The following is a 27,763-nucleotide window of genomic DNA, read 5'->3' as shown; positions in this document are numbered from 1 at the left end:
CACTTACCGCTAGAGTCCGCCGCTGATTGCGATCGGTATCCCATTACATCAGTGAGATCGCCAACCCTCTCACTTACAAATCACTGTATATATTTAATAAAGCACAATAACAAATCCGACCAGTAGCAAGAATTTTGAAGGGGGAGGAACATGTGTTGAAGGGATGGGGTTGGTCATTATTTTCATTAGAGAGTGAAATAAATAAACCTCTCTTCACCTTTCCAAAAACATTTGACATTTTATTTAGACTGATATTGTGATTTACATTATTACTCTCAAACTCAATTTTTATAAAATATATGCAAGACAAGAAGACATGAAACAATGAAAATTAGGATGAATCATTAAAAATATAACTACATAGGTAGGTAGAAAATCATTAAATCCCAGTAATCTTAGATGGAAGAGAGGGAACTATAAATAATCTGTCTCCGGACTGGCCAATGACTTAGGGTAAACTGGGCCCACAGAAAATGAATTATCATTTTGACAATAGAACATTCTAAATGAAACTACTGACAGGTTTGCCTACACGGGTAACATTTAGATCTTTCGTCTCTGAAGAGAGTCCAGTTTCTTGCTCAAATTAATTCTTTGTTACACATTACTTTTACCTGATTCACTTGAGGTAACTAATGAAGGCGCAGGTAAGTATTCAATCAGTAAGGAAAAGCAACACAGTTAAAAATATATACATATTTATTACAGTAGCAGTTATACTAATATATACATGTAGTACTATGAAATGGGAGATAACTCTGCCAGCAGTTTGTCAATGTGTCTGAAAAGGAAACCATAAACAGAAATTACTATAAAAACAAAAATAATACAAGAGAAATTCTGTGAAATAATTAAATATCTATACTTTCAGATATTAATAAAAACCAGGATAAAACAAGCTATACTCTATATTTAGTTTTACATACCCTAGTTTTTCTTCATAGCTTGACCGCTGTGCTCTAAGAATCTGTAACAACTGATCCTCAGGGAATTCTCCATCAGATTCATAGCTATCCTCTACAAAAATCACAAATCAATTGTGAACATCATTAAAATCTTCAAAAGCATATCACAACAAAAGCAAATGGTTAAATTCATTCAGCTGTTTGATTTAATGCCACATTCTCCACTCACCATTTTCTAACTCTGTCACATTCGCTACCCTCTCTGCTTTCCTGCGGTCTGATTCAGATTTCACTATTTTTGCTGGTCTCTCTTTTCTGGTCTCTGACTTTTTGTCTCTCAGCTTTGAATCATGGGCAGATAATCCTTTAGGGGGTTTGGGATCAGGAGGAGATAACTCTGATTGAGGGCAGGGATCATGGGGAGTAATTCGGGTGGATTCTGTGAACTCCCCACTCTGTCTGTTAGGATCCACCCCACTGATATCCACACTGTCAATGACTGTACTCAGCGAGGAAGTAAACAGTCGGTCCTTGATTACCTGCAACAAAAGAAAACATGTTGATATTAGATACTACCCATTTATAGCATTTTGCAGATCCCAAAACAATTTTTTTTAGGGTTCTGTGCTTTGATATACCGGTATCTAGACAAACATGCAAACTGTATATAAAGACATATTTCATATTTTATTTAGGATAATTTGACCCATGTAATTATAGTTCTACCTGTCCAATAGCTGTGTTCACACTTTCAAACTTTTTCATTGATGGACTGTGGCACTCTCTTGGTTTTGGAACACTGTCCTCCTTATCACGTGGACTCTTCTTTCTTTTACTCGATTCTTTAGAATCTGACTTATCACTTGAACTTTCCTGTTCCTTGCTTTCTTTCAGTTTCCTTTTGTTAATATGGTCCTCATCATTTTCAGTATCACTTTGCTTGCTAGAAGTTTTGACTGCCCCCTCATCATCATGAGGCCTTTCTGCTTGTAAGTATCTATACCTCCCTGTCTCTGTCTTTTCCTTAGCAGAATCAGAATCACTCTTATCCCTACCATTCACTGTTCTTGAGCTTTCACAACCTTTTGACTGTTTTGAATCCTGATCAGACTTTTCATCTGTGTGTGACTTCAAAGTTTTTTCTAAGAACTGCTGTGAATGTCCACAAGGAAGAAGATCACACATGAGATGTAAATGAGGCTCCACCCCTGTCTGTTTGCCATGCCTCCCAAGGGTGGGGCTTGCTATCGTGGGTAGAGAATCAGTGTCTCTCTGCTCAAATTCCTGCTGCAATGCATTATAAACAAACTTAATGCTAGAAACATGGGTAAATAATTGTGCAATGTCACTTTAACTTACTTCATATTTAATACAACAGTCACCCTATCACAAGGGCTTTAGCACAACAACACAGTCACATGTACATCTAAATGTGTATTAAGTTATATGCACCTATTATATAAAACACAATCCCAGATCTGATTCCATAGAGTCTCTAAGGAAATAGGAGAATTCATCTCGGACACTTTATCATTATTTAAGACTTAAGCCTTGTCTACGTTTATCCGAAAATGATTAACTTTTTCTATATTTCTTCTTTTTTGACAGAGGTAGATGTTATAAATCAAAATCCAATAAAACATGTACCATATTTTCAGTATTTGTGTTTTTGGTCAGGTTTTTATTTGGCACAGGTGTGAACCTCACATTCCCAGTCAGTCGGTGGGGTTCTGTAGGAGTTCTCTTTCCTGATAGTCGCTCCTTGAATTCTGATAACTTTGCATCCAACACCTCCTGAACATAAAACAAGCCATCTTATTTTTAATTTCCTTTAAATGACTTGTCAGGATTTGGATTGAGAGTCAGTTGAGAAATTTTTTTGACATATGCTACTTGACAAGTTTAAAGAAGATCACTTCTTTTTTGAAAAAATCAAACTGCAATTTAAAATTTGTAAAAATAATGAAACAAACATAATATGTTCCATTTCATCTAACAATTTTAAGTTTATGATAAAAAAAATAATGTCTCTTAACGTTTTTCATAACAACTTGAAACGATGACAAAGAAATCAAGAAATGTTCAGTATCTTTACCTGGTCAGGTTGCTTTGACAGAAAACCAAAAGAGTTTTTATTGGCTGGGGTGTGTTCAGCTACATCTCGAGCAGACTCTAGCCGACGCTTGACTCTCCACTGGTGGAGAATGTCGTCCTCTGGGCGTGCAGGCCTTGACACCCGGGGGTGGAAGTTTGAAGTATCAGGAGGGTGAGAATAAGGTGCATACCCACGGTCCAAATTTGGATATCTTGTTTTAGAAGGCCTATTATCTGAGTGTATAATTTTCATTTACATTCAATCAATATTATCTTATTCCGAATTGCATTTGAAAAAAAGATCTATATAAGATCTCAAAATAAGTATTTTCTTATGGGCAGTAAAATTAAACATACCTAAATTTTTGGCAAATACTGGTCGGTAAGGCTGCTCTTCAAAGCTTGATATAGATGCACTTCCATCGAGGGAACTACCAAGTCCGTCTGTACTGACAATAGGGTCGGAGGACGCAACTGTACTCACACTGATAGAAATGTATATATATCAATAACAATTCATGTACGTGTATAAAAATATCTTGTCCAAAGGACACATTCAGTACCAACAATATCATATCAAAATGCTAAACAATCATGACTTTTTATTTAAATGAAATTTTCATCAAATCACTGTTGCCAATTGTTCAAAAATACACTGTTAACATGGATAACTTGTCACAGGGGTTATTTGATTCAAATAAACAAATTGACTTTCACTAATTCTAAAAAATATTCCAAGACTTAATTGCCATATCATTGAAAAAATTCATGTTATAGTGTACCTACATATGGAAATATCCCCCTGTACAGTCCTTGATAAATGTTTATTTTACTCTTACCTCCGTTCTAATAATTTGTCTGCTCGTTCTTGCAACCTCTGGGTTATATCATCAGGAGGGGATCTCTCAGCTGCCTAATTTATTAATTAATAAAACAAATCAATGTCACGCACATAATTTATTTTAAAGTAACCTACATTCAAGTTTGCTTCATTTATTCATTGCTGAAACAGAGTTGGTTTCTCTAGTAAACTTAATACAAGCACATTTACATAAATGTATTCACTGAATCAGTGACTACGTTTATGTAAATGGGCTATATCAACTCTTTACTTTTACTAAAGGAATACTGTTTCAAGGTTATTTTATCCTCATGTTTATTCGCTCTTCTTCACTTACAGTTTCACTCCATTTTGAATTTGCCCAGACACAGTTAGAAATAGATGCAATTTCTAATTAACATAATTACCGTATTTAAAAACAGTTTTGAATCTGCCCAGTTTTGAATTAGCTCGCTGACAAGGAAGGCAAAAGAGGGAAAAATAAAACAGTAGCAAATATTTCCCTGTATACAGTATTGAAGAATTTTGAGGATGAAATTATTACGAAATCTCAGGAAACTTAAAAGTGAATTAATGATTTATCTTTTAATTAAATGTACACACCTTTCTGACTGGCTGCTTTTTAACTGCCTCACTTTCCCGGTTTGCTGGGTCAACCCACCAAAAGTCTCTAGAGCTGGCCTTTGTTTGTTGCTGTCTATCCTCTCGACTCATTGGCTCTCCTCTACGGAACCTCTCTATGTACCTAAAACAGTCATCAAACATAAAGTGACCAAAATCATCAACTGAACAGTTCTTTGGTATTAAACTACACCGTAAATGAATCTTTATGATAAAACTTTTGACATGTTGGGTTCATTTATCAAGAGAAAAGTATACTTACCTCTGCAGTGTGGATGCTTCTCCACCTGATACTTCCTTCTGGTCAGTCTCTGTGAAAGACAGAGTCTGTTTTATGTCAGAGTAGTCTCCCTTCCTTCCATACAAATCTAACATTGTCTGGAGAGAGTATGGACTTTTGTCATCGGTGCCTGTTAACCTGTAATAAGACAAATGCCCCTTAGCCCTGTTTAATGTTGGCTTAAATTATGTTTGTAAATTCATCATCAAAATTTTAGTCCTAAATGCAAGTTCTATGAAATTTAGGAACACTGTACATATATTTGACTAAATTTGGCCCATTTTTTACACATTCAGTTAATATATCAGTTAACAAATTTAAGAATCAATGAAAGATCTAGATTTATTGTAAAATAAATGCAGTGTCTGTAAATGTTTATAGTTATAAGTATACCCCACAGAAGATGGCCTCTCACTGCTTGGCCAGGACTCATCAAATTTGGATGAAGCATTGTCTTCAGGAGGTGGGGTCTTTGCTATGTAGCGATTACCTCCCTTCAAAAAGAGTTCATCTTCAGGACCCCTGGGTTGACTCTCCTCTTTGCAGTCTTCTGCTGCAGGGTTGCCCAATATTTTTGTCTGTTACAAAAGTGGCGTAGTGATAAAAGAAGACAAGTCAATATGAAAATTATTCTATACTTTAAGCTACATATTTACAACTATGAAATGTTGACAAAAGCACTGATACTAAGATAATACTGTGCCAGCATAATACCTTTTTCTGTGTTTTTGATAGATTCTTGTGTTTACTTGGATGATAATATGCTTTAGGTAAAGGTTTCACTGCAAACGGGTCCCTAAAACAAATAAGCAACACTTAAAATTTAAAAAAAAAAGAAGTTACAAATACACAATAATATATAACTGAATCTTTTAAGACATGGTTTCATTTCAGCATACCAATAATTTAGTGCATTGTATTTTGATACAGTAAATTACATTTTTATCCTGTTAAATTCTACAAAGCAGAATTTGCAATGCAAGGATGTGAAAAGTACCAGAAAACTGTCATTGTGTCATAAAAATTTCTGAATGGATAAAAGGTTTAGATTTTCTCATTATAAATCTCACAAGAAATGTATAAAGATGCTCGTGTAAATTATGAAATCTTTGAATTTTTGCCATATCTTGATATATATGCACAATTTCTACTGGTATAATATCAAACATTGTGTGAAGTGTTGATCATATTGTTGAATTGCCTTCTTAATAGAAAATTATTCATGTAAACACACAAAACTGATTTTTCAGCGTTTGTTTCATGTGTTGGTTTCTCAGCTGACAAACTATGTCATGTTTCAGCATGTTCAGGATGCAAAGCTTAATTTTAAATGGTTTTAAGAAAATAAACAAATATGATATAACTAAAACGTGATCTTTACAAACCTTGGAACCTTCGTTGTCTTGGATTCTAAAACCATTATCTGAATATCGTCAAAAGCAAGGAAATCGGTGTGTCACATTTTTCACAATTCAACCTTTTCCGCCATTTTTAAACAATCTGATTGCGAAGACAACTAAGAAAACGAAAACAATTTTTTTTTTTTATTCAAGGCTTATTAAACAATTTTATCAACATTTTTATTTATAAAATAAATTCATTTATATATTTATTTTATTTCAAAGATTCAAAATCATTTTAAAGTTTTGAAATATATTATCTTTTACGTTTTTCATTTTGTGAAATTAATATGCCGTACTGTTTACTAAAATGGCGAACTCCATTAACAAATCGAAGGAGCAAATTGTTGCTGGTTTTCAGGAACTGAGGCAGCAACAAAGGGCACTAGCTTCAAAAATATCGGAATTAGAAATGGATATGAAAGAGCACGAGTAAGTTTTCCTACTATCATTAATATGTGCTTAAGGTCGCGTCAAAATAATGATGTTTTCTGTGTGTATTGGAAACCACGTTGTTTGGGCATGAGTGAGACATGCCTTATGAGCAGATCATAGTTTTGCTAAAGTAATAGTTGATTTTCGGTTGAATAGGTTTACACTAAATGAATTTATCTCAATGTAATAGAAATTCAGTAATCATAATGAATATGATATTTCTGATATTTTTATCTTAGTCTTTGTTTGACATTCTACATGTATATCAAATTTCTATACAACTGTAACAGGATGGGGAAATAATGATGGACTAGACCTTGATTTCAGTCTGTCCCCCAGAGTCTCTAGTCAGGTGCTCTACCAACTTAGCTTTCCTACCCGTTGCTTGGACTGGTATGACTGTCACATTCCTCCCCCTTAATGATCTTTGCCCTCAAAGACATATCCCCATACTCTTTTCCCTGGCAGAAGTTAACTGTCATTTCTAGGGGTAGGCATGACACCAAATGACAATGTAACAAGATGGAAGAAATACTGATGGCCCAGACCTGGATTTCCAACCCAGGCCCCCAGATTTTTTTGACAGGTGCTCTACCCTTTGAGCTTTCTGGCTCTAGCCTGATATTGAACCCGTTTGATTGTCACACAACAATTTTTGTGCTCAAGTGTTATATAAAGGGTTTAAAATCAATTGGAATGTATGTTCGTTTGCCATAAAATGCATTCGCCGTTGACGTCGTTTGCCCTTAATTCCTTTCGCCCAAGGTCCGTTCGCCTTATTTTAAAACAGAATTAATATTGTTGTACCTTAAAGATAAAAATACCAACCAATTTGCTGACCTGATAACGTTACAATGACTTAATGTGAATTATAATTGTAAATTTATGGTTCACAGTAGTTTGATACAGTTTCATGTTCTATCAGCGGATATATCTCAGTTAACGATCAATGGATTGTGTTCATTGTGTTGTGTTCGGGTATATAAATTTTTTCACAACAGAATAGGCGCTATTTAATCCGCTGCTCAGCTGACCCTCAAACAGGGCCAATTAATGTTTCAATTTCTTTAAATGTTTAAAAACATCAAGCAAATCATAAAACAGCAAGACAGTTATCTATAATTCCGGCTTTAAAATCAAACAATAATACCAATTATGTCTTTTTGAAGAAATAAAAATAATAAAATATAAGAAATAGTTATTGGAAGTAAAGCAATTTGAGATAAATGTGAAATATTATATAAATAGTGCCTGTTTGGGAGGGTAACAGTTGAAATTGACACCCCGAGAAAACCATTGTCAACCGACGCGAAGCGGAGGTTGACAATGGTTTTCGAGGGGTGTCAATTTCAACTGTTATCCTCCCAAACAGGCACTATTTATTTTGTTATACTGAATGTCTTTTTTTAAATTTTTAAGAAAATTTTACTGCTTTTATATAGGAATAACGTGAATTCTACAGCGAACCGTACGCGCATAATTTTCGCGCATGTAACATTTTTTAATGTTACCCGTTGCCAAGTGCGTTGCTAACGCTGAGGGTAATAGTAAATATTATTAACTGCGTCTTAACCAATCAGATTTCAGTATTTAACATGAAAGTATAACAAAATTTATTGTTAAAAAAGTAGACAGAGATTGAAATTATAATTTTTATGTTAAGATCTGATAATGTGGTTTAATTATGGACGAGGTTTTGGTGTAGCAAACAAGGTTTAGGGCAAATGATTAATAGAACGAACAATAATTGGACTTTTGGTGAACGGACTCGGGCAAACAAACCCGATACCAATCAAATGCATCCAGAAAGTTGAAATATTTAACTTGATTTTGTCTTAAAGAGATTGATTTTATTTAATATTTTAAATTGTCATGTTTCAAGTTACTAAATAGATTGTTATTACATTGTAAAAAGGACATTGTAATGATATGGTCGTAGGCAATTCTGATTTATAGTTTTAAATAACAAATTGTTTGTAAAATCAAACATACAATAATGTCGTACATTGTATTGTGATAAAACTCATCTTATATCATTTGTTTATTATATTAAAAATCATAAGTTTCATAAACAATTAACTAAACTAGGAATAATTCAATATTAAATACTTAATAAATTAAACTTTTGTGACTTTGTCTTTGATAAGGCACTGTTCAATAAAACTAATTTTTTTTTCCTTAGAAGTTTATTTTTCAGTCTTCAGATTAGGAGTCATACTTTAGTAGTATTTTGAATTTCGAGCCCAACCTTAATTATAATAAAACTTGTAGGAATTTCATTTTTCTTATTGTAAATCTAAAGTAAACTTTATAGCATTTTCATTGTTATTTTTGTCATTTTTATAAATATTTCCATTTATTTCTTTATCTGAAGGTACCAGTTTCTCATCTACATTATTTGTTAATAAATTTATTATCAATTTAAAACTTGATCTATGTTCATTTATTTTTGCTTACTTGAAGTAACTGAATTATTCTACAACTACATACCCCCATACCCAACTGTCCCAGAAGCAGGATTTTTCCCCCTCTTTGGGTAGCAGTCTTATTACAGTATGAATATGACCATGTTAATGATTTTTTTCTAATAGATTAGTGATTGAAACTCTAAAAGATGTAGCACCTGAAAGGAAATGCTTTCGAATGGTTGGAGGAGTTCTGGTTGAGAGAACAGTCAAAGACGTACTTCCAGCTTTAGTGAACAACAAAGAACAAGTAAAAATGTTTTTCCAGTTGGTTCTGATTTTTGTCTTCTTGGACATATTATTTTTAGGATGCTGCATATTATGTTTTCTTTTTCAGATGAACAAACTAGTAGAAACATTAACAAAACAACTAGAAACTAAAGGTAATGAAATTAACAAATACCGAGAGAGGCATAATTTAAAGATTAAAGGAGAAGAATCCAAGGATATGGAGAAATCCAGCAAAGATGTGAAAACTGGAGGTGTGCTGGTGGCCAAGGAGAGTTAGCAAAGGGGCGTTACTCTGCTCAAGTGCTGACATTCATTTGATGAAACATGTTCTATTATTTATGCATTGTTGCATAGCTGTTCAAACTTACAGACTCCAGTGTTTGTGTGAACATTGAGCATGTTCTACATCTGTGAAGTAACATTGAGATCCTGGCTATTATGTCCCAAAATAACACTTCATGAACTCATGTAAATTAATCGAGTTACAATACTTGTCTTATCTAAATCTTAATTACATGCAAGGAAATTTTAAGGCCACTTAGTCCAAATAAGGTTGCTTTGATATGTATAGTTTTCTCCCTTTTATTCATTGCAAACTGTTTTAGATATGTGTTCAAAATCATCTTTAAAATTGGTAATCATTTATAATTATTCTCTTTTAAAAAATGTTCTGAAACTTATCATATAATTTTGTTATTTTGCATACACAAGTTAGGTAAAATTAGAAAACTGATGATTTGATATTTGCTTGTACATTAAATATATTGGTTTTTTTTCAATGAGCAATGTGCAGATACTGTAGAATAAATAAACACTATTCTTAAAAGATCTGTTTTAATACTGAAAAATCAATAGTTTTTCAAATGTTCATCACAGACCAAGAATTGAAATCATTTATAGGCAGCATATCAACCATCTTCGCTAGCCAAGGTTTTCTGATCTCATGGGGTACTGAGGAGCAGTGCTGATCAGAAACCCTTGGCTAGCAAAGATGCACATCAACAAATAATGAATTCAACAAGTAAAGGTTGTCATTTTCATTTATAATGTCTTATCTAAAAAAATTACAAAGAATTCTTGACCCCCTTTGACATTTATTCCTTCAATATATTGTGCATTGATTGATACCAAATTTTAGACCCTAGGATACAGTGTACATGTGTACCTTCACTACCAATTTTCCCCCAAGTTAATTGAGAGTTTATAACAGTCTTTTTAAAAATTGTGAAATCAAATTTCAAAAAAGATATTTGGTACATATAGATCCATCAAATAATAAATTAGTGTGTCAAATCAACATAGTGTTAAAAAAAAATCTTCAGATACATTGTGTATTGCATATTACACAAAACTGTTAAATCTGCGATCTAACTGCAATTGTGTAACATTTGTACATTGGAAATCGGCGATATGTACTAGTTGGTTAATCACATCATTATATACTCGCCTACAGTTAAGTTAGTAATAATCAGGAAAATAAATCTGACCAATCAATGAAAATAAAAGCCTAGAAATTAACATTTATTCAGGCGCGGATCTAGGATGGGGGAGGGGTAGTGGTCTAGATCAGACCTTACAACTCCACCCATACCCTAGTAGATCCGCGCATGACACAATGTGAACTATATACTGATAAATAATAACTTGTGATCTAATGCATGAATGCAAATACTCCTTCAGGGAAAACACCCACCAAAGTTATGGAAATAAGAATCCCATCATTTCAAAACTGTCATGGCATTATAAAATATTGTTACACAATACCGGTTTTAGAACAATTAAAAGCATTTTGAAGTTCTTTTACTAAAAAGTCTCTCTGATATTCAGAGAAAGTCGTGTTAAGACTGAGGACTCGATTTGTATCACTCAGTGACGTCAGTGTGTGGTGACGTTTTATGGACGTTAATCTAGGGTGATACAAGGAACCGTCGTCTAAAGCTTTATCTCTGACATACACCACAAACACATCACCTGAAATACAATGTCGTGCTACTGGTTAAAGCATTCCGGAACAAAGTTGTAAACATTACACACACGTTAAACAGCAAGTTTTTTTCTTTTATGTGATGTTGACATTATTGAAAGAATGTACATGTATTTAATGCACTTGGATGCTTGAAAATAAATTTAATGTAATGTATATTATAAGATTCTTCTACAGAATTGTGCAGCTTATTGCATTAACTTTTAGGTTTAAGCTTCGTTACAAGCCAACCATTGAGAACAGAGGGGAAGAGAATATTTACAGCCCATTTCTTTAATTGCGTCAACTGTTTGTCCCCGGAAACCGCCGATTTCTTGATCCGGATCTTCCAGTATTATATGACGTTTGTTGGCATCAACAAAAACAAAAACTAATTTTGATGGCGGAATTTTACAGATATCCTCGGCTCGTACGACCACAGAATGACAAATCTGCAATCGTGTCAATCAAAAGATCATAAAAATTTCAACGAAACAGCCTGAAAATGCTTAGAAAAAAGTCACAGTGTTACTGAGTAAACTTTCCGAAATTTTTTCAATCATTTTGTAAAGTTTAAAGCAGATACGATGGTTAATTTGTTAACCATCTTGTCTCCTTAAAATTAAGACCATTATCTGATTTTCTAAATCACGTTTTGTCTATTCCATATATTTCAATGATATACTTCTCAGTAAATTCTTATTACGTCGACACTGAAGAGTTAGATATCTTAATAAAAATACCTAGTTAGTGTAACCATTCTATTTTTAAATCTTCTCTTAACTTCATTCAACATACTGATTAAAGAATAATTTTTTTAAAAACGAAGCATATGTTGCTCCTTTTCATAAGTATTTCCTTACAGGTATCTCCACAGATAACTTCGTTAAAGACCTCACAGACTCGACTAGTTCTTTATGGACGTCACTTCCGCTCCTGCCAAAACTCACGACACCGATACTGTTCTCCATGGACTTTCTCTTGCGAACCTGTATCAAAATTGAGATTCATTAATTTTTGCAATAAAGTTTATACTTTAGTTAACAACTCATCTTTAGATGAGCATGATTTAATACACTATACACAAAATTAATAACAGTGCATCTTTATAATTATATTTTGCATTATTACCATACATGTAGATATGTTGGACTTTTTAGAGTATGCAATGCTAGTTGTCTCATTAAAACTGTCTACCGCAGGTTCTGTTTGTACGGCTTTGCTTTGAAGTACGAGTGTCTTCTCTTTTGATGGATTTGTTAGATTAACGGGTTTCATTTTACTGAAGGCAACCCAGAAAGCGAAAGCAAACGACAGCACAACGAAGATCATCTCTCCATCTGAAAAGTTTCATAAGATAAGCAACTAAAGAATAATCTTTCATCTGAAGAGAAATTCAATGGTTTTAATAAAATTTAGATATCTACTACGTGTCCATCCTTTCTAAACATATATTACTTGAAAACTAATTCAGGAGTTCATAAAAAGTCAAGTATTGGGTCAAAAGAAATACCATATCTCACTTTCTATTTTCTTCTGCATTTTGTCGAATTTTTCACTCGCTTCTAATCTCTCCTTTTCGTATTTAGTTTGGATTTCGGACTGATTTCTTTGCATCTCATGGTGACTCTTGTTTAGTTGTTCAATATGATACCAACTACTCTCTACCAAAAGAAACCCCAGCTTTCATTATCATTGACCAATTTAATATTAAATGTCTATCTGGAGTAGACAAAACAGCTAGGATTTTATTTTAAAAATGAAATCTGTTTAGTCACCTGATTGCCTCGTGAAGTTTTCTTTCAATGTTGAGTGCTGTGATTGGAGTGAATTCATAACTCCATTAAGAGACACCAGTCCTTCGTTTAAAGATGAATTTTCTGATTTCAGCAACATAACATCCCTTCCGAGAGAGACAAGTGTTTCTTTCATCGTTGAATAGTTCGACTGTAGCAATAGTAAATCTCTTTTGAAAGACCCGAGGTCTTCAGTTAATTTTGAGGTTCCCAATTTAAGGACAGCAACATCCTTTGTCGTAGAGTCCAGTATATCGTTCAATGTCGAGTGGTGTGATTCTAGCGAAACAACGTTCCTTTCAAATGAGTTCAGTTTTCCATTCAATTTCGAGTTTTTTGATTGCAATTCATCAACGCCCCTCTTAAACGAGTCCAGTCTTTTATCTAATTGTTCGATCAACTTTTGGTAATTCTCATGAACTTTATTGAGCTCATCAGCATGATGGATTTTTACCTGAAGGATTTGATCTTCTATATTTAATAATGTTTTTTCAAATTCTGCAGGTGTTGACTCGCAATGTTTGCTGAGCTTTTGCGGTTGTTCAATAGTTTCTTGTATGTCACCAAGTTGTTCAATGTCGTTTAAACCACACACTTTGTCATATTTTAGAGGATAGGATGGAAATAGTTGTCTGATACCGCAAACCGATCCCCCAATCACACTAGGAAAATAGATATTAGATTGTTAATCAATAAACAATACGTATTAATTATTGATAGTTCATACTTTAGATAGACAAATGATAAAAAAAAAATGAAAAATTAAATTCATTACTGAAAAGACTGAAATGATAATATACATATATCCACTATGACTGGTTGTTAAGCACCGTGTACATTTCTTATACCCCGATATAACGATAAAACAAACTTTATTGTTTAATTGATTTCCCCCACCGTCTTCATTTTTTATCAATGTTCATATGCATCACGAAATGTGTGTAAACAAAATATAAAACCCGTGAAATATCTGCCTTTGGTTAATTGTCAAAATTGGCAGAAATTCTTATAAGTCGTACCCTTGCCGTACATATTTTTGAGAAATCGTGTACTGAATGTTTTTTATGGTGGCATATTTCTACCCCTACATGCAAGATAAATTATGTCAACATGCAACATGCAAGATAATTATGTCTACATGCAAGATAATTATGTCTACATGCAAGATAATTATGTTTTTCAACACAAACACACCATTGTAATGAACTCTGAAACATCCAGAATAGTCATACACATGTAAACTTTACTCGTATATTGTATATTGACACTGTATTATAATGAATGTTGATATAGTTATACATAATACTATGGAACGCCTCAACTGCCTCATGTAGGTAATCTTCATAATATGATGATACTTCAACATTACATGATGGTACTTCAACATTGCATACTGATATTTCAACATTACATGATGGTACTTTAACATTACGTGCTGATACTTCAACATTACATGATGGTACCTTAACATTACATGCTGATACTTCAACATAACGTGATGGTACTTTAAAGGGACTTGGACACGATTTGAGATAAAAAAAATTATTTTTATTTTTTATGCATAAAATGGTTTATTGGTGCATTTTAAATGATTGACCAAAATATTATTTGTTAAAGTCAAGTTACAAGCGAAATACAGAGGTAAGAATTGATTGTTATGTAAACAAAGCTCGAGTCTTATAGTTGTTTACAAAAAAGTAATGTAGAAAATTACCATTTCTTAGACAAAATGGCATGTAAATAACAATTTAAACTAATTAAATATCTTCTTAAATAATATTTTCAACAAAAGAAAGTTACATTGGATTGAAATTTACACCAATACAACGAATATGTAAAAAATGACAATATTAGAGTTTTGTTTACAAACAAAGAATTATAAACTCTGTATCTTGCTTATAAATTGATATTTGAGTTTCAAATTTTGACATGGCATTATAAACTTCTATATTTATCAGTATAAACATTGAAAATGGAAAAAAAAATGAAAATTTTAAGTCAAATCGTGTCCAAGTCCCTTTAACATTACGTGCTGATACTTTAACATTACATGCTGATAATCTTAACATTACATGCTGATACTTTAACATTAAGTGATGGTACTTTAACATTACATGCTGATACTTTAACATTACATGCTGATACTTTAACATTAAGTCACGGTGATGGTACTTTAACATTACGTGCTGATAGTTCAACATTACATGCTGATACTTCATTATATGATGGTACTTCACTATGCGGTGGTTCTAAAAATAGGGAAGTTTTAACATTGGGTTGTTTCTCTGATTGATCATATAGGACTAAGGTCCACTGAGACTAGTTTGGATCATGTCAAAAAGCTGAAACTACAAATAATAAAAAACAGGATTCTGCTTGAAAAATATATGTTATTGAAAAACTGTAGATACTCAGATTATGAAAACCACTCGCAAACAATTTGTGGGAAATTATCACAAGTTTTATGAGAAATGTGATTGCTTAAACTATTTTCTTTTTTTTTAATTATATTGACTTGTGAACAAATATTTTGATACATGTACCCCATTTTCTATTGTGTTTTTTTAATCTTCTATATCTCCCTTTTTCTCTTTTCATTTACTGCAATTTTTTTTATCTATATATTTTTTTTGCAAGAAAACACGTTTTCACACTACACGGATAATCTATTTCCTTTAGATTAATAAGATATTACAATATGCAGAATCTTGAAATGTATGAAATATGTCTGAAATATGGTGTATGTGGACTTATGTGTAAACAAAAAAAAACCCCCAAAAAAGCTGGAACTGAAGAAGTACACAATACACTACAGCTCATGAGAGAGGATCTCTACTGAATAAAAATATTGTCGAAACATACGATTTGTTTTGGTGCAATGTATTCAGGCAAACGACAACCACACATGCAACTTATAAGATCATGCAAAGGATAAAGCACTGCATTGCTGTTGAATCTGATTTTAGCAGTAACTGTACTGTTGAACAAATCAGTGCTTTTATTGCCCACTCCTTCACGTGGATCTCCAGGAAGAACCCATTGATCCCCATAAGTCCAATCTACATGTAACATGAATGACAGAAGTATTTGTTTAGGTGCTTTTCTTAAAAAAATTAGCTGTTCGCTCTGACTAAGCGCCAAAAGATTGGGTTCTGAATGCACATTTTTAGACCAAAATTTCTGAAGGACTTTTGGTACCCCCTGATTTTTATGCGCTGAGCCCCAATGAACTCAATGCAACCATTCTTTAAAATTTAAAATGACCCATTTAAAAGACAACACTTAATCAAATAGTAGCATTTGTTGAGTATCTCGATCTAAACAAGTTTCAGTGGACCTTAGTCCAATCTGATCAATCTCTGAAACAGAGAAACAGCCCAGTGTTAAAATCTTTACAGGCATCCACGTGTTCTGAGTTTTAGCGTATTTCGTTCCCTAGGTGACGCTTCCCTAACCCTATTTTTAGAACTACCGCATAGTGAAGTACCATCATATAATGAAGTATCAGCATGTAATGTTAAAGTATCAGCATGTAATGTTAAAGTACCATCATGTAATGTTAAAGTATCAGCATGTAATGTTAAAGTACCATCATGTAATGTTAAAGTATCAGCATGTAATGTTGAAGTATCAGCATGTAATGTTAAAGTACCATCATGTAATGAAGTATCAGCATGTAATGTTGAAATATCAGCATGTAATGTTAAAGTACCATCAAGTAATGTTAAAGTATCAGCATGTAATGTTGAAGTATCAGCACGTAATGTTAAAGTACCATCACGTAATGATAAAGTATCAGCATGTAATGTTGAAGTATCATCATATTATGAAGATTATCTACATAAGGCAGTTGAGGCGTTCCATACAATACACTTACCTTGTTATAAACCAGAATATAAGCGACAGTAGTAAAATCCTTACCAAAACCATCGTTTAAATTAAGCTGTAGACCTTGATATGTTATTAATACTAAATTCCAGTTGCCTGCATTACATTGTTGTTTGCATGATTGTGTACAGCACGACTCTGATAAATTACGCATAACACGTTCTTCTTTCGGTTTTGACTTCAAATTTCACGAACCCGATTATCTTTTTTCGACAAAATTATATAGCTAGATCAGCTAGCTTTGCCCGTGTTATTATATATTAAAAATTGTTTTAAAATTAATATCTTTTATCAGCAGTAATGCGACTGAGAAATCACAATTCCATGCAGCGTTAACAGGAACACCTTGTCCGTCGTAGACACCTCAGATAATGTAAGTGCTCATACTTTTGCAAAGTGAACCAAACTCTATCCATCTGTTACAATGTAAAGTTTTCAAAGCACACACCAAATCAATTTCCAAAAGCTGCAAATAAGTTATAGTATGTGGTACGTGTGATGATGCAGCCAACGTTTCTGATTCGTCAAGAATTGCCTTATTGCACATTTAATCGTGTTTATAGATATATCATCAATGCTTGAAAGCGTAACAAAGTTATTCTTGGTTAGCGTCAAAATGTGTAGTTGCAATTAAACTTAAATAAGATTAACGCGCGAAAAAGTGAAAATTTATAATAGAACCATTTTAACAAGACCTTGGACTTTCGGTTGGATGTAGTTTCTTGCGTCAAAACAAGTTAAGGTATTCAATGTATAAAAAAGGGATATTAAACAATTTTGAATCATTTTAAAATAGTTAAATATTTATTGCTAGATAACTATCAAAGTAAAATGAACCAAATTCACACGACAGACAATATAAGGAGCCGGTCATTTTGCAACCTAAATTTTTTAAAGAGTTATCTCCCCTTGATGGAAAAAGGAAAATTTTAATTTTGTCAAAATATATGCGGTAATTAATTCATTTTATTTCATACATTTCCCATAGAATTCAATGCAAAATTCAAGGTGTAATTAGTTGGACCAGCATAATTAAAATTTTGAAAATTCCTTTGGTGGAGTATTTTTTTTTTTTTTGATAACACCTTTAAAGTGATTTTATGATTAAGAATATCAGACCATTCATTTATTAGGTACAACATGTTGTCGTTATACATCGAAGACCTTTTAAAAATGACGCTGGATTCAAGTGAAATATACACCGATTGCGTAGTCATAGCTCAAAAGCGAGAAAAATCTTGTTGATTTCAAAGAGCAATGGCTCCAACTACCCAAAGTCCAAGCTCTTGTTAAAATTGTTCAAATTTAACGTGTTCACAGGTAAGCCTATTGTATGCATGGTTAATTGTATGGGTAATCTAAGCTAGCTCATTACAGTTGATGAAGAATTACCTAAAGTTTTTCAAGATTATCAAGATCGCTCAACTCTCTTTGACTATGTGATGTCTATTGTTAATCAATTTAACGGCGGATCAGAATCTTACCACACAAGGAAAGCAAGAGTATCAAACATAATAAAATTGCATGTGTCCAGTAATTGCAAGAAACTATAGATCAGCATTATTTGCTTTGATTTTTTTTTCACAAATATTTCATGGTCTCAAATGATCACAATATAGAGTCTATGTTTCAAATTATTTACAAATTAGGAAATTATCTGCTTCGCGGCAGAAATTTGTGCACGGTATGTGCAGCAAAATTAAAAAAAACCCAGTTAACCTGAGACCCATTGCATATATTTAATAAATGTTGTATAGTGTTTGAATTTGCTATCCAAAGTTAATCTTCTTATTTTACTTTGTAAATAGTTTTTGTAGGGATAATGATGTTAAGTTTATTCATAATTTTTGATGAAATCAAAATTTAGAGAGAAATAAAAAAGAGAGGTAAATTACAACATTTGGGCATAAAAGTGTTTATTTTTTTTAGCAAATCTATCATATAAAACACTGGCTGTAGACTTGAAAAAAAACCTTATATATATGCATTATTTCTATCACAATAAAATGATTTTTTTTTGTGATTCATTCGGCAAATGAAGGTAGCGACATTGAAGAAAAAATACCACTTTAGCGGGTTATGTAAATTTTTTCTGCAATGATCGCCACCTTCATAACCCGCATGAATCATCAAAGAAAGTATTTTATTGTTTATATTAACATCTTTCTTTGCACTTATTAATAAATTAATTTTGAAAAGTAAGTAAAATTCACTAAATATATATTACTGTTAATGTACATAAGTGCGTTAGCAAAAAGAAACAGTCAAATCGTCTCCTGTTGATTCTAACATCATCACGATTATTTCGTGCAGTCCGTGACCTATCTGAGGTCGCTGTAGGTTACGACCAATCGATAAACAGGGTGTGTCAATTTCAGTCCTGTCAGTTTCTTGTCAGTTTCAGCCGCTGTAGATTTAGACCAAACGATAGATGTAGATTTCCGTCTGGCTGTTTCTATAGAGCTATTAATTAAATACAAGTTTCCGTAAGAAATAAAGGGAATAATACCTGGTAGATGTAAAAAAAAAAATTTGGTCGGTAGTTTCACTCCACTGTATACATATAAGAAACCATGTAAATCCAACGCCAAAGGTGGCTTTTATTAGTGAATCTAACTTAGTAAACGTTCGAGTTGAGTACAGTGTATATGCTTTTGTCACTATAAAATGAGAAATAATTTGCTTAAACATTTTCACCAAACAATTTTAAAACAGGTAACTTTAACCATTGATAATGTACTTGCGTGCATATATATATATATATATATATATATATATATATATATATATATATATATATATATATATATATATATATATATAAGTTAACAATTATGTATCTATTAATCCATTAATAGTAAATATTATTAAACTAGTCGTTTGAAAATAAACATAAATAATACCAATACAAATAAAAAAGGCATGAATATTTCAACAATGTTTATCTTGATCATTTTTATGGAAAAATCACAGCAGACTTGTTAGGATCCCAGCTGTTTAAAGCGATCCTCCAAGAGCTTCACTTGCTGGGGATGGAAGGTGTCATACACAGATAATACCCTGTTTTGATTACTCAGTGTAGACAGCATTGGCCTTTGATTAATTGATTGTAGACTGGTATTGTATAATTCATCTTTAGGCAAAGACCGGGACCCTTTGTTTTTGCAATAGATCAAAAAGACATCGCCTAGTAAACAAGAAGAAAGATTAGAAATATCAGTCTCTTCTCTAAATTTGATAACAAAGAACAAGCACATTCCAAGCAATAACGAAAAGTCAACACAAACCAATCATTTTTAATACACCGATTACTGATGAATTCTTTTTAAATATCAACAAAAGTCAAATTTAAATATTGACTACAAGATCCCAAATTGTGAAAAATGTACTATAACCACGAAAGAGGTTTTTTCTGCAATTTTGACAGTGAATCTGATAAAGTCAAATTTAACCACGTGATCCTTAAATGACTAAAACATTTGAAAGCTTACAATATTGCCATCGTTGAAGTGCTTACACATTTACTGTTTACCTTGAATAAGGCAACATGCAGTAATTCGAGGACAATCAATCGTTATCGGATTTAAAATTTTGAGGAATTTTCCCTTCTTTGGTTTTTTCTGCCACATTTTTCATATTCATGAACGTTCCGTTCCCAGAATCAACTTTTCAAAATAACACTGAGAACAGTATCATTACTTGTTGAATCTTTTGAAATGTTTAAATGTTGCAATGAATGTATGTTTTTCCCTTCTAAAAAAGCACATTGATATTTCAAAACAAAAGAGCAAATAAGCTTTAAAATTTCTGCAATGCAATATCTGCTACACAGTAGTTCCTCTTGCACCAACTAAAGTGTATAAAATGTGAACAAAAGAAAAAAATATGTACGAGCTGAAATCGTCGCCAAGAGATCTACAAGACCTTGTTAAACATTGATATGGTCTATTCAAAATCAGTTGTTGTTTTTTGAAAGTAAAATACTGGTACCAACTTAATATCAATTCAGCGATCGAAAATGGTTTATTGTTTTCATCATTTATTTCTTCATGAACGTACTGTTTATAAGACTTACAATTTATTTTCGATAGACATTCGGTAGTTTTTCTCCTAAGATCTCCAATGTCAGTCTCTGGGTTTTCCAGAATAACGTCTCTATCATTGGAGTCCACGAAGATAATCGTTACCTGGTATGGCTTAATATTGAACAAATCGTTTAAAGTTCCAACCACGCATGTCTGTAATACAATCTTTATTTTAATATCAATCTAAGCGTTAATGTAGATAAGCAAAAGAAACTGAAGTACATAAATAACTTACATGTAACGGCAAAGCTTTTGGTTCCAAAACTTGTTTCAGTATTTCCTTGTGGAAATTCTGAGTTAATGAACTAAAGCTGATAAGACTTATTCCATTTTCTTTAACTTTTTGTGACATACTCATCACAAAGCGTTCTTCTGAAAAAGCCTAAAAAACAACAACAACCGTTTCAAAGAGAACTACTAAAGAAGGACCAGAACTGAGACATAAAATTATACAGTTTTTATCAGTTGTTCCGTGTAGTAATTGTAGCTTTATTCATACGGTTTCCTGTCCTCCAACTTTTTGTTTTTGGCCATGATCAGACTCATGATATTTTCTATGTAGCAGTTCCTTTTGGGCCATAAAGATGACAGCGATTATCATCAAAATCAGAAACAGTATTATGTATAAATCTGCCAAAGAAAACAATCATACTGAGTTTCTTGTTCTTATAAGATGTTCAAGAATATCAAATCGACTGTTTATTGTCAACAAAATGATACAATTCTGCAGATATCAACTTACTTTTGAAAGATAGATAAATATTAAATATAATATTTGATTGTACATTTATTTGTAATTGGTGTATCTCACCTGTCAGGCAAGATTTTCACCTTTTAAATTTTATAAATGATAATGAAAATAATAATTTCCTTTCGAAAAATAATTTTCTACAGGATATTTTGAAAGATCTGTGAAATTTTTATACACATACTACAGAAATTATAATTTCAAAAGAGGAAAGATTCCTACAGTAAATTAGTTCATGCAGTTTTTTTAAAATAGAAAATATAAGACGAGCGTACGGATGGATGGACTGTTTACCATGCATACAGCACCCACAAATTGGGTTCCTTCAAGTAATAAAGACTATTTTCAGAAAGAATGCTTACTGATATCGTATATTTCTTTCTTGAAATTAATTTCGGAACTCATAATATTAGTTTTGATTTCCGAATATTTTTCTTCCATTGCTTTGCAGCTTTTCTCCAGAGTATCCATTTGGACTTGCAGTTTTGATTGAATACCCTCCAAAAACTGAATTTTTCCTAGAATTGATAAAGATATTTCAACTTTTCTTAAATTGGCAAACTCCTTGAGATAAATAAGAAATGAGGTAATTACTTACCAGGCCTCACAATACCATTTATATTGTATCCTAAACCTATCGTAAACTATTTAACATTAAGAAGCTTGTACATATATGATTCGAAGCAACCGCATTGTAAATTCTGCTTGTAGATATAGTAATATTTACATTCAGTGCGACTGAATGATTGCATTAGAATTGAAATATGCAAAGTTCAATTTCCTGTGAATTCATTTTTTCCTATTCATGCGCCATGAGCACAAATATAAATGTCATAACGTGTTATGAGTATATTCATTATTGTGAGAACAAATTAAACGTTCAAACTTACAGAACCAATTTGATATGTTCCCATAAAAAATAACCATTAACTCATATCTATTAGTTAAATAAAAAGATTTTTTCTACAAAGTTTTTGGCACTATATTTTTAGTCGCGGATGCGAACTAAATAAACATGCTCAAATTACTGCTCTATTTATGTTTCATATCCCTGACCCAGAGCGTATATAAAGGCTTTAAAGCGACGATACACAAATACTTCATACAAATTCACATCAATGTGAATATAAATATAAGTACACTGTATTGGATACTTATTTTTCGATGTAGTCGATCGTATAACACAACAATGATGTACAGACAAATTATATTCAATTTGTATTCACAGCCTCGGTGTGTTATATAGAACCAATGATACTAGTATCCAAACATCAGCATTCAATGCTTAAATGACAGGAGTTGTATACAAAATTAGTCTTTTTGTTTATTTCTAAATAAATCAAAGCAAAATTAATGCTGTTTTTATAACCATAAAAACTAAGAATTTAAAAGTAAAGATGTTTTATTTTAATACCATTCGTGTTCTGATGATGTTGCATCATTATATGATTCGTTTTTACCTGCTAATTATACGCCTTATGCTTTTATTAATTCTAACGTGAAGCAAGTAATTCTTCTGCAATGCTAGCTACCTTCATACCCACATGGAACACTAAAGAACCATTTAATTGTTCAAGTGATTAAGAAGTATCAGCATGTTAAGATAAGGTATTGACATAAAGTTTCATTACAACAGAATGATATCCACATCCGGCAGCTGAGACGTGTTCATAATTGTCCTTTTAAAATAGAATTTAAATTAGATGCAGAATGAGTACTCATTTTGTTTATTGATTAATGTAAACAGTGATGTTGAATTTGTGTTTGAAAAATCAAACTCCTAAGACGAATAACTGATATAAATGTGAAACACAATAAATTTTTGTAAGAAACTTTTTTTTTTAAAAACAAGAATACCTCTCATTTCAGTGATTTCCTTGCGCTCCTCTTTTAAATGATCTTCAGTAATGGTCTGTGTTTTCTCAAACTCTTCTTGCATTTCTTTTAATATCCTCTCGCAGGTTTCATTCATTTGAATTACAGGATGTGTATTATCTTTGTTTAAAAGATTTTCGGTTGTTATTTTATTATCCCCTGTCAATCGACTGTAGATAAAAACAATCGTAAATCTGAAAGTAGAAAGCAAATGAAAAATAGATAATGAAATTATTAAATTCATGATGTGTTTTTCTCGGCTTTTTTAAAGTGTTGACAATATTGGTACATCGATTTGTGTATTCTTAATCGAGAAGATCCCTTGACGAAGGTAATTTTAGCAGCACATTTTAATCAGAAAAGCTTGAGACTTTGGTTTATGTAACCTAACATAAACCATGATTTTTCGTTAGGAAAATAAAAAATAGCTTCAACGCTTAAGATTGGTTTATAAAAAAGGCAAAAAATACATACAAATGAACAAGTATTAAGATCGTTGTCAGAATCAAGAGTCCATAGGAAGACACTGTCTTTGTTGTTTCAACAGACTGCGTTTGCTTTTCAGTGGTGGTGTTATCTGTTGGTTCTGAAGGTTTGAATTCACCATGGGCAACGGTTATACCGGTATCCCCATGTGTCTTTGTCTCTGGAAAGTTATGCTTTAAATCACGAGAAATTACTTCTGATGGGTCCCTCAAATTCTGGGATGGGTGATTTAATTTCAAATCTGGAACGTTATCTTGTAATGTTTTTATATTTTCTGATTTTTCTTCATATTTTTCCTCAGATGTTTCATCTGTATGATACGCTAAATGTTCTGATGGCACTTCTGGATGGCATGTTTCTGAAGAATAATTTGAATCCTCTAATTTTGTCATTAATTTTTCACGTATTAAATGTGCTGAATCATCTCTTGTTTTTTCTGATTGAAAGTTTGGATTTTTCAAAGGTTCATTTTGGAATTCGTTTAAATTAACGGATTCTTTTTCCGACTGTTCTTGAAGTTCATATGTTTTGTCTGTTTGCAACGATAAATGGTGCGTTTGCACTAAAAAGTCCTCTGGATCGGATGTTTTTCCAGAAATATTTGAATTTGATAAAGTTTCTTGCGTCGAAGTATTCTGACATTTTCTCGAATCAACATCTCGTGCTATATCCTCAGTTTTTTCCGTTTTCCCCTCTAAAGCTTCTATACGCCATGATTCTGCCAAACATTCCGAATTGTCGGATGTGTTTTGCGCCATGAACTCCTGAAAATCAATTGGAACTAGTGTTTACTTGTTGAATGTTCTGAACAATCTTTTGCGTGTCTTGAATTTAATTGTAGATAAATGGAAGACATATTATTATAGAATTAATTAAAAACGGAATCTGTTCATATTTTAAAATTTTGTGGATCATATTTGCCAGGTGTTGATCATGCAAAATGTTTTGGGGGTGGGGTAGGGGTTGGGGCTGTGGGAGATTTGAACTTTTGAATGAAATGGTTTAATTTTTTTCTTCCGATTAAAGACATCTTTTTTTTTTTGGGGGGGGGGGGGTAAATTTAATCTTGGATTTGGTCAGTTTTTGACGTCTATTTGCTTGCAACAAAATTTATTCTGAACTATTGTCATCATATATACATGTAGTCTTCCGGGTAAATAAAGGATTTGAAATGTAAAAGATTTTTTCTTATCTTTATTTCACACCTTGAACGGACAAAAGGTTACCTTATCTGGGTGAATTCGAATTTAAAATCGATATACTACACTATATCTATAATAACCCGGGTAAACATAACTAAATTCATTTAGAAGTTTTGTCTTTTACTAATTAACAATTTTTAATTGCCAATGAGTCCATGACTAATATCATAAAAAACTTATCAATATTTGTTATTCATGTGTTGTTGTTTTTTTTAACTCACGTCTCAAAATTATTTTCTTCAAAGAGCTTTGTTAGTATAAATGAATGTAAATTATCTAATACATTAAACGATGAATTCTACTTTCATAATAGAATTATTTCAATTACAAGTCAGATTTTTGTTATCTCTGCACAATGTATTTACTTAACAGTGTGCAAACACGTAGGTCTTTATCGATTTCCTTGTTCGTAAACCTGACGACAAATCTAGCTGCATTTCTTGGTATCATATCGCTATACTAGTTGTCATGTGACGTTTTTCCTTTTTACACAAATAAGGTTATAGTTAACATTCGAACGTATGGAAGTTAGATATAAGATTACTTATAAAAGCATATGCATGGCGACGCGTAAAAATTAGGTTATACATTTGTTTCAAAAAGCATATAATGTTTAACTTTACGATGACAATTCATTGTCAGTGAATCATTCATAACATTCTTACTTTCGGCGATTTTTGAAAGTTTAAACTGATTTCTTTGAACTATTCTTAAAAGAAATCAAATTGATGAAAGTTAACTTTAATGCCTTATCATTTTTTTAAATTTATATTTCTTATCATACTAGCTGTCTGCAAAACAAACCTGCAAAATAAAACATCCAACCAGATAATGCTCCCAAGGTCATTTCCGGTGACGTAAGTGGTAGTCCCACTATCATATCTATTAACGTGTTTAATGGTAGTCAATATCACAGTATAGTAAGGTTAACGCACCGTTCCCTATTTCTCGTCAATAAAAGATGAAAACGTCATTATTTTATCAATAATCCTTAAATATGTCATAAACGTAATTATAGAAATCATGTTTTGTCTGCAACTTCAAAATAATACTCTACAAAGTATATATTTCGTTACGTTTTTATCGTATCTGTCTTCACTTTTTCTTTCATTCTTGAAGAGTATTAGTAATTACCAATATTATTTTGTTAGGTTTTTTTTTTGACATTTATTTAAAACATTTCCATTTGGAAATACTCCTCAAAAAGAATTTATACTACTGATCGAGGCACAGCAGATTTTGTTCAAAATACTGTCAGACATTAAACTGAAAACTGCGTTGTTTTAAATCTTGAGCTATGTGTAGGAGAAACGACTGCATAACTGACATGATAAAAAAATATAGAATAGTGAAATTAGCAAAGTAAACATGAAACTCTTGAACTAAAACAATCAATCAAAATCCTTTTTATGTCGTTGTATTATTTGAATGTAAACAATTGTAATCTTATTAAGGGTTCACTAACCAAACTACAAAAAAACCATGCAATTTATACAGGTCATTGCAACATTCGGTCTGTCAAACGTCGAACTCCCAAAATTCTAGCTTTCTAAGTAAATCGTAATCCCAGTAATTTTTTGTAAAGTGATATGTATATCAGTAAACTCGCCCTTTGTTATTTATGACCTGATCTCTAGAGAAAAAAATGATGGACCTAGTACTTATTGTACAGTCTGTTTTTTATGTCTTGTTTGTAAGATCATCTGCATGTTGCACAATTTCAATACGATGATAATGTTTTAGGTCACCTGAGTCACTCAAGAGACTTAATGCAAGGATACCGACCACGGAATGTTATTCGCTATTCGAATAGTGAATAGAACTTCTGAATGCGGGTTGTGATTTCCATTAAAGACCTTTACCACATTGGTAAAATTAAGGAAAAACTAAATACGTGGTCCTGATATCTAAGAATACCTCTAATCTAAAATTCAAGTGATATGTATGGTGAAATAAATCTTTTTTTTTTATTCTTTTTCACTTCAACGCTTACAAGTGGGTAATAAACTATGTGCAATGTTATGATATTCATAAGCCCTTTACCTTAAATGTGAAATACAAGACGCCTCGGAAAAAGATTGAAGCCATAGGGTAGGTCAATATGACAATATAGTGAAAATGTATAATTACATATTCTTCAACCAATTCTCCCGTACATATTTCAGAAAAAGTGGCTGCATGGTTATGATGTCCATGAATGCCTCTACCTAAATAGTGACATTTATGGTCCATTGATTAGAAAGATTGGGTCCCCGGGCTCGCCCAATATGGCCTTATAGCGAACATGTATTAGATGTATAAAATCTTCTTCTCTTCTTTCATATATATATATTTGAGAAAAACTGCATACATGGTTATGATGTCCACGAAGCCTTTTACCAAAATTGTGAAATTCACGACCCCTGTACCAGGGGTTGAGTTCCTTGGTCAATATAGCTACATAATGAA

At 32.2% G+C, this 27,763-nt stretch overlaps 4 protein-coding genes across 7 annotated transcripts; 1 reads left to right on the top strand and 3 right to left on the bottom strand.

Moving 5' to 3' along the window:
* Positions 1 to 681: 681 nt before the first annotated feature.
* On the bottom strand, positions 682 to 6,265 carry LOC105329372 (cylicin-1). 2 transcript variants are annotated; one of them, XM_011430594.4, is made up of 13 exons: positions 6,127 to 6,265; positions 5,456 to 5,537; positions 5,135 to 5,319; positions 4,724 to 4,879; positions 4,444 to 4,585; positions 3,839 to 3,912; positions 3,357 to 3,484; positions 3,001 to 3,233; positions 2,553 to 2,699; positions 1,632 to 2,189; positions 1,135 to 1,444; positions 927 to 1,017; positions 682 to 781 (listed from the first exon to the last, which is right to left on the bottom strand). In XM_011430594.4, the coding sequence occupies exons 1-13, from the start codon at positions 6,159 to 6,161 to the stop codon at positions 739 to 741; spliced, it is 2,184 nt and encodes a 727-aa protein (XP_011428896.3). In that variant the 5' UTR covers positions 6,162 to 6,265; the 3' UTR covers positions 682 to 738. The 2 variants fall into 2 exon arrangements, with proteins under 2 accessions (XP_011428896.3, XP_011428895.3); XM_011430593.4 differs by having other exon boundaries at positions 1,632 to 2,192; positions 6,127 to 6,264.
* Positions 6,266 to 6,414: 149 nt separating this feature from the next.
* On the top strand, positions 6,415 to 9,960 carry LOC105329371 (prefoldin subunit 2). Its single transcript, XM_011430592.4, has 3 exons — positions 6,415 to 6,573; positions 9,168 to 9,291; positions 9,379 to 9,960. The coding sequence occupies exons 1-3, from the start codon at positions 6,452 to 6,454 to the stop codon at positions 9,547 to 9,549; spliced, it is 417 nt and encodes a 138-aa protein (XP_011428894.1). The 5' UTR covers positions 6,415 to 6,451; the 3' UTR covers positions 9,550 to 9,960.
* A 175-nt stretch (positions 9,961 to 10,135) lies between these two features.
* On the bottom strand, positions 10,136 to 17,151 carry LOC105329370 (putative leucine-rich repeat-containing protein DDB_G0290503). 3 transcript variants are annotated; one of them, XM_066074800.1, is made up of 7 exons: positions 16,909 to 17,151; positions 13,014 to 13,693; positions 12,759 to 12,899; positions 12,367 to 12,575; positions 12,099 to 12,224; positions 11,519 to 11,687; positions 10,136 to 11,243 (listed from the first exon to the last, which is right to left on the bottom strand). In XM_066074800.1, the coding sequence occupies exons 1-7, from the start codon at positions 16,959 to 16,961 to the stop codon at positions 11,026 to 11,028; spliced, it is 1,596 nt and encodes a 531-aa protein (XP_065930872.1). In that variant the 5' UTR covers positions 16,962 to 17,151; the 3' UTR covers positions 10,136 to 11,025. The 3 variants fall into 3 exon arrangements, with proteins under 3 accessions (XP_065930872.1, XP_065930873.1, XP_065930874.1); XM_066074801.1 differs by having other exon boundaries at positions 12,433 to 12,575; positions 16,909 to 17,150; XM_066074802.1 differs by having other exon boundaries at positions 16,953 to 17,137.
* A 2,672-nt stretch (positions 17,152 to 19,823) lies between these two features.
* On the bottom strand, positions 19,824 to 26,224 carry LOC136272690 (uncharacterized). The gene is made up of 8 exons (XM_066074798.1): positions 26,120 to 26,224; positions 24,102 to 24,877; positions 23,610 to 23,821; positions 22,115 to 22,270; positions 21,504 to 21,634; positions 21,240 to 21,386; positions 20,995 to 21,157; positions 19,824 to 20,106 (listed from the first exon to the last, which is right to left on the bottom strand). The coding sequence occupies exons 2-8, from the start codon at positions 24,869 to 24,871 to the stop codon at positions 19,901 to 19,903; spliced, it is 1,785 nt and encodes a 594-aa protein (XP_065930870.1). The 5' UTR covers positions 24,872 to 24,877; positions 26,120 to 26,224; the 3' UTR covers positions 19,824 to 19,900.
* Positions 26,225 to 27,763: the final 1,539 nt, after the last annotated feature.

The sequence above is a fragment of the Magallana gigas genome, chromosome 2, assembly GCF_963853765.1.
Source record: "Magallana gigas chromosome 2, xbMagGiga1.1, whole genome shotgun sequence".
Taxonomy (NCBI): Eukaryota; Metazoa; Mollusca; class Bivalvia; order Ostreida; family Ostreidae; genus Magallana; species Magallana gigas.
The sequence above is the reverse complement of the archived record's forward strand: the minus strand, read 5'-3'. Positions and strand labels throughout refer to the sequence as shown.

What these genes read in the sequence shown, in the direction of transcription:
- LOC105329372 (XM_011430593.4), bottom strand. Translation starts at nt 6,161, where the DNA reads ATGGTTTTAGAATCCAAGACAACGAAGGTTCCAAG. An exon ending in GAAGCATCCACACTGCAGAG is followed by an intron (nt 4,586 to 4,723) that starts GTAAGTATACTT and finishes TGACTGTTTTAG; the next exon opens with GTACATAGAGAGGTTCCGTA. An exon ending in AGCTATGAAGAAAAACTAGG is followed by an intron (nt 782 to 926) that starts GTATGTAAAACT and finishes TTTCCTTTTCAG; the next exon opens with ACACATTGACAAACTGCTGG.
- LOC105329371 (XM_011430592.4), top strand. Translation starts at nt 6,452, where the DNA reads ATGGCGAACTCCATTAACAAATCGAAGGAGCAAATTGTTGCTGGTTTT. An exon ending in ATGGATATGAAAGAGCACGA is followed by an intron (nt 6,574 to 9,167) that starts GTAAGTTTTCCT and finishes TTTTTCTAATAG; the next exon opens with ATTAGTGATTGAAACTCTAA. An exon ending in TAGTGAACAACAAAGAACAA is followed by an intron (nt 9,292 to 9,378) that starts GTAAAAATGTTT and finishes TTTCTTTTTCAG; the next exon opens with ATGAACAAACTAGTAGAAAC.
- LOC105329370 (XM_066074800.1), bottom strand. Translation starts at nt 16,961, where the DNA reads ATGGTTTTGGTAAGGATTTTACTACTGTCGCTTATATTCTGGTTTATA. An exon ending in AAACTTCACGAGGCAATCAG is followed by an intron (nt 12,900 to 13,013) that starts GTGACTAAACAG and finishes TTCTTTTGGTAG; the next exon opens with AGAGTAGTTGGTATCATATT. An exon ending in CGCAATTAAAGAAATGGGCT is followed by an intron (nt 11,244 to 11,518) that starts GTAAATATTCTC and finishes ATTGTATTTCAG; the next exon opens with GTGATGTGTTTGTGGTGTAT.
- LOC136272690 (XM_066074798.1), bottom strand. Translation starts at nt 24,871, where the DNA reads ATGGCGCAAAACACATCCGACAATTCGGAATGTTTGGCAGAATCATGG. An exon ending in GGAAATCACTGAAATGAGAG is followed by an intron (nt 22,271 to 23,609) that starts GTATTCTTGTTT and finishes TATCAATTCTAG; the next exon opens with GAAAAATTCAGTTTTTGGAG. An exon ending in ATGTCTATCGAAAATAAATT is followed by an intron (nt 20,107 to 20,994) that starts GTAAGTCTTATA and finishes CTTGTTTACTAG; the next exon opens with GCGATGTCTTTTTGATCTAT.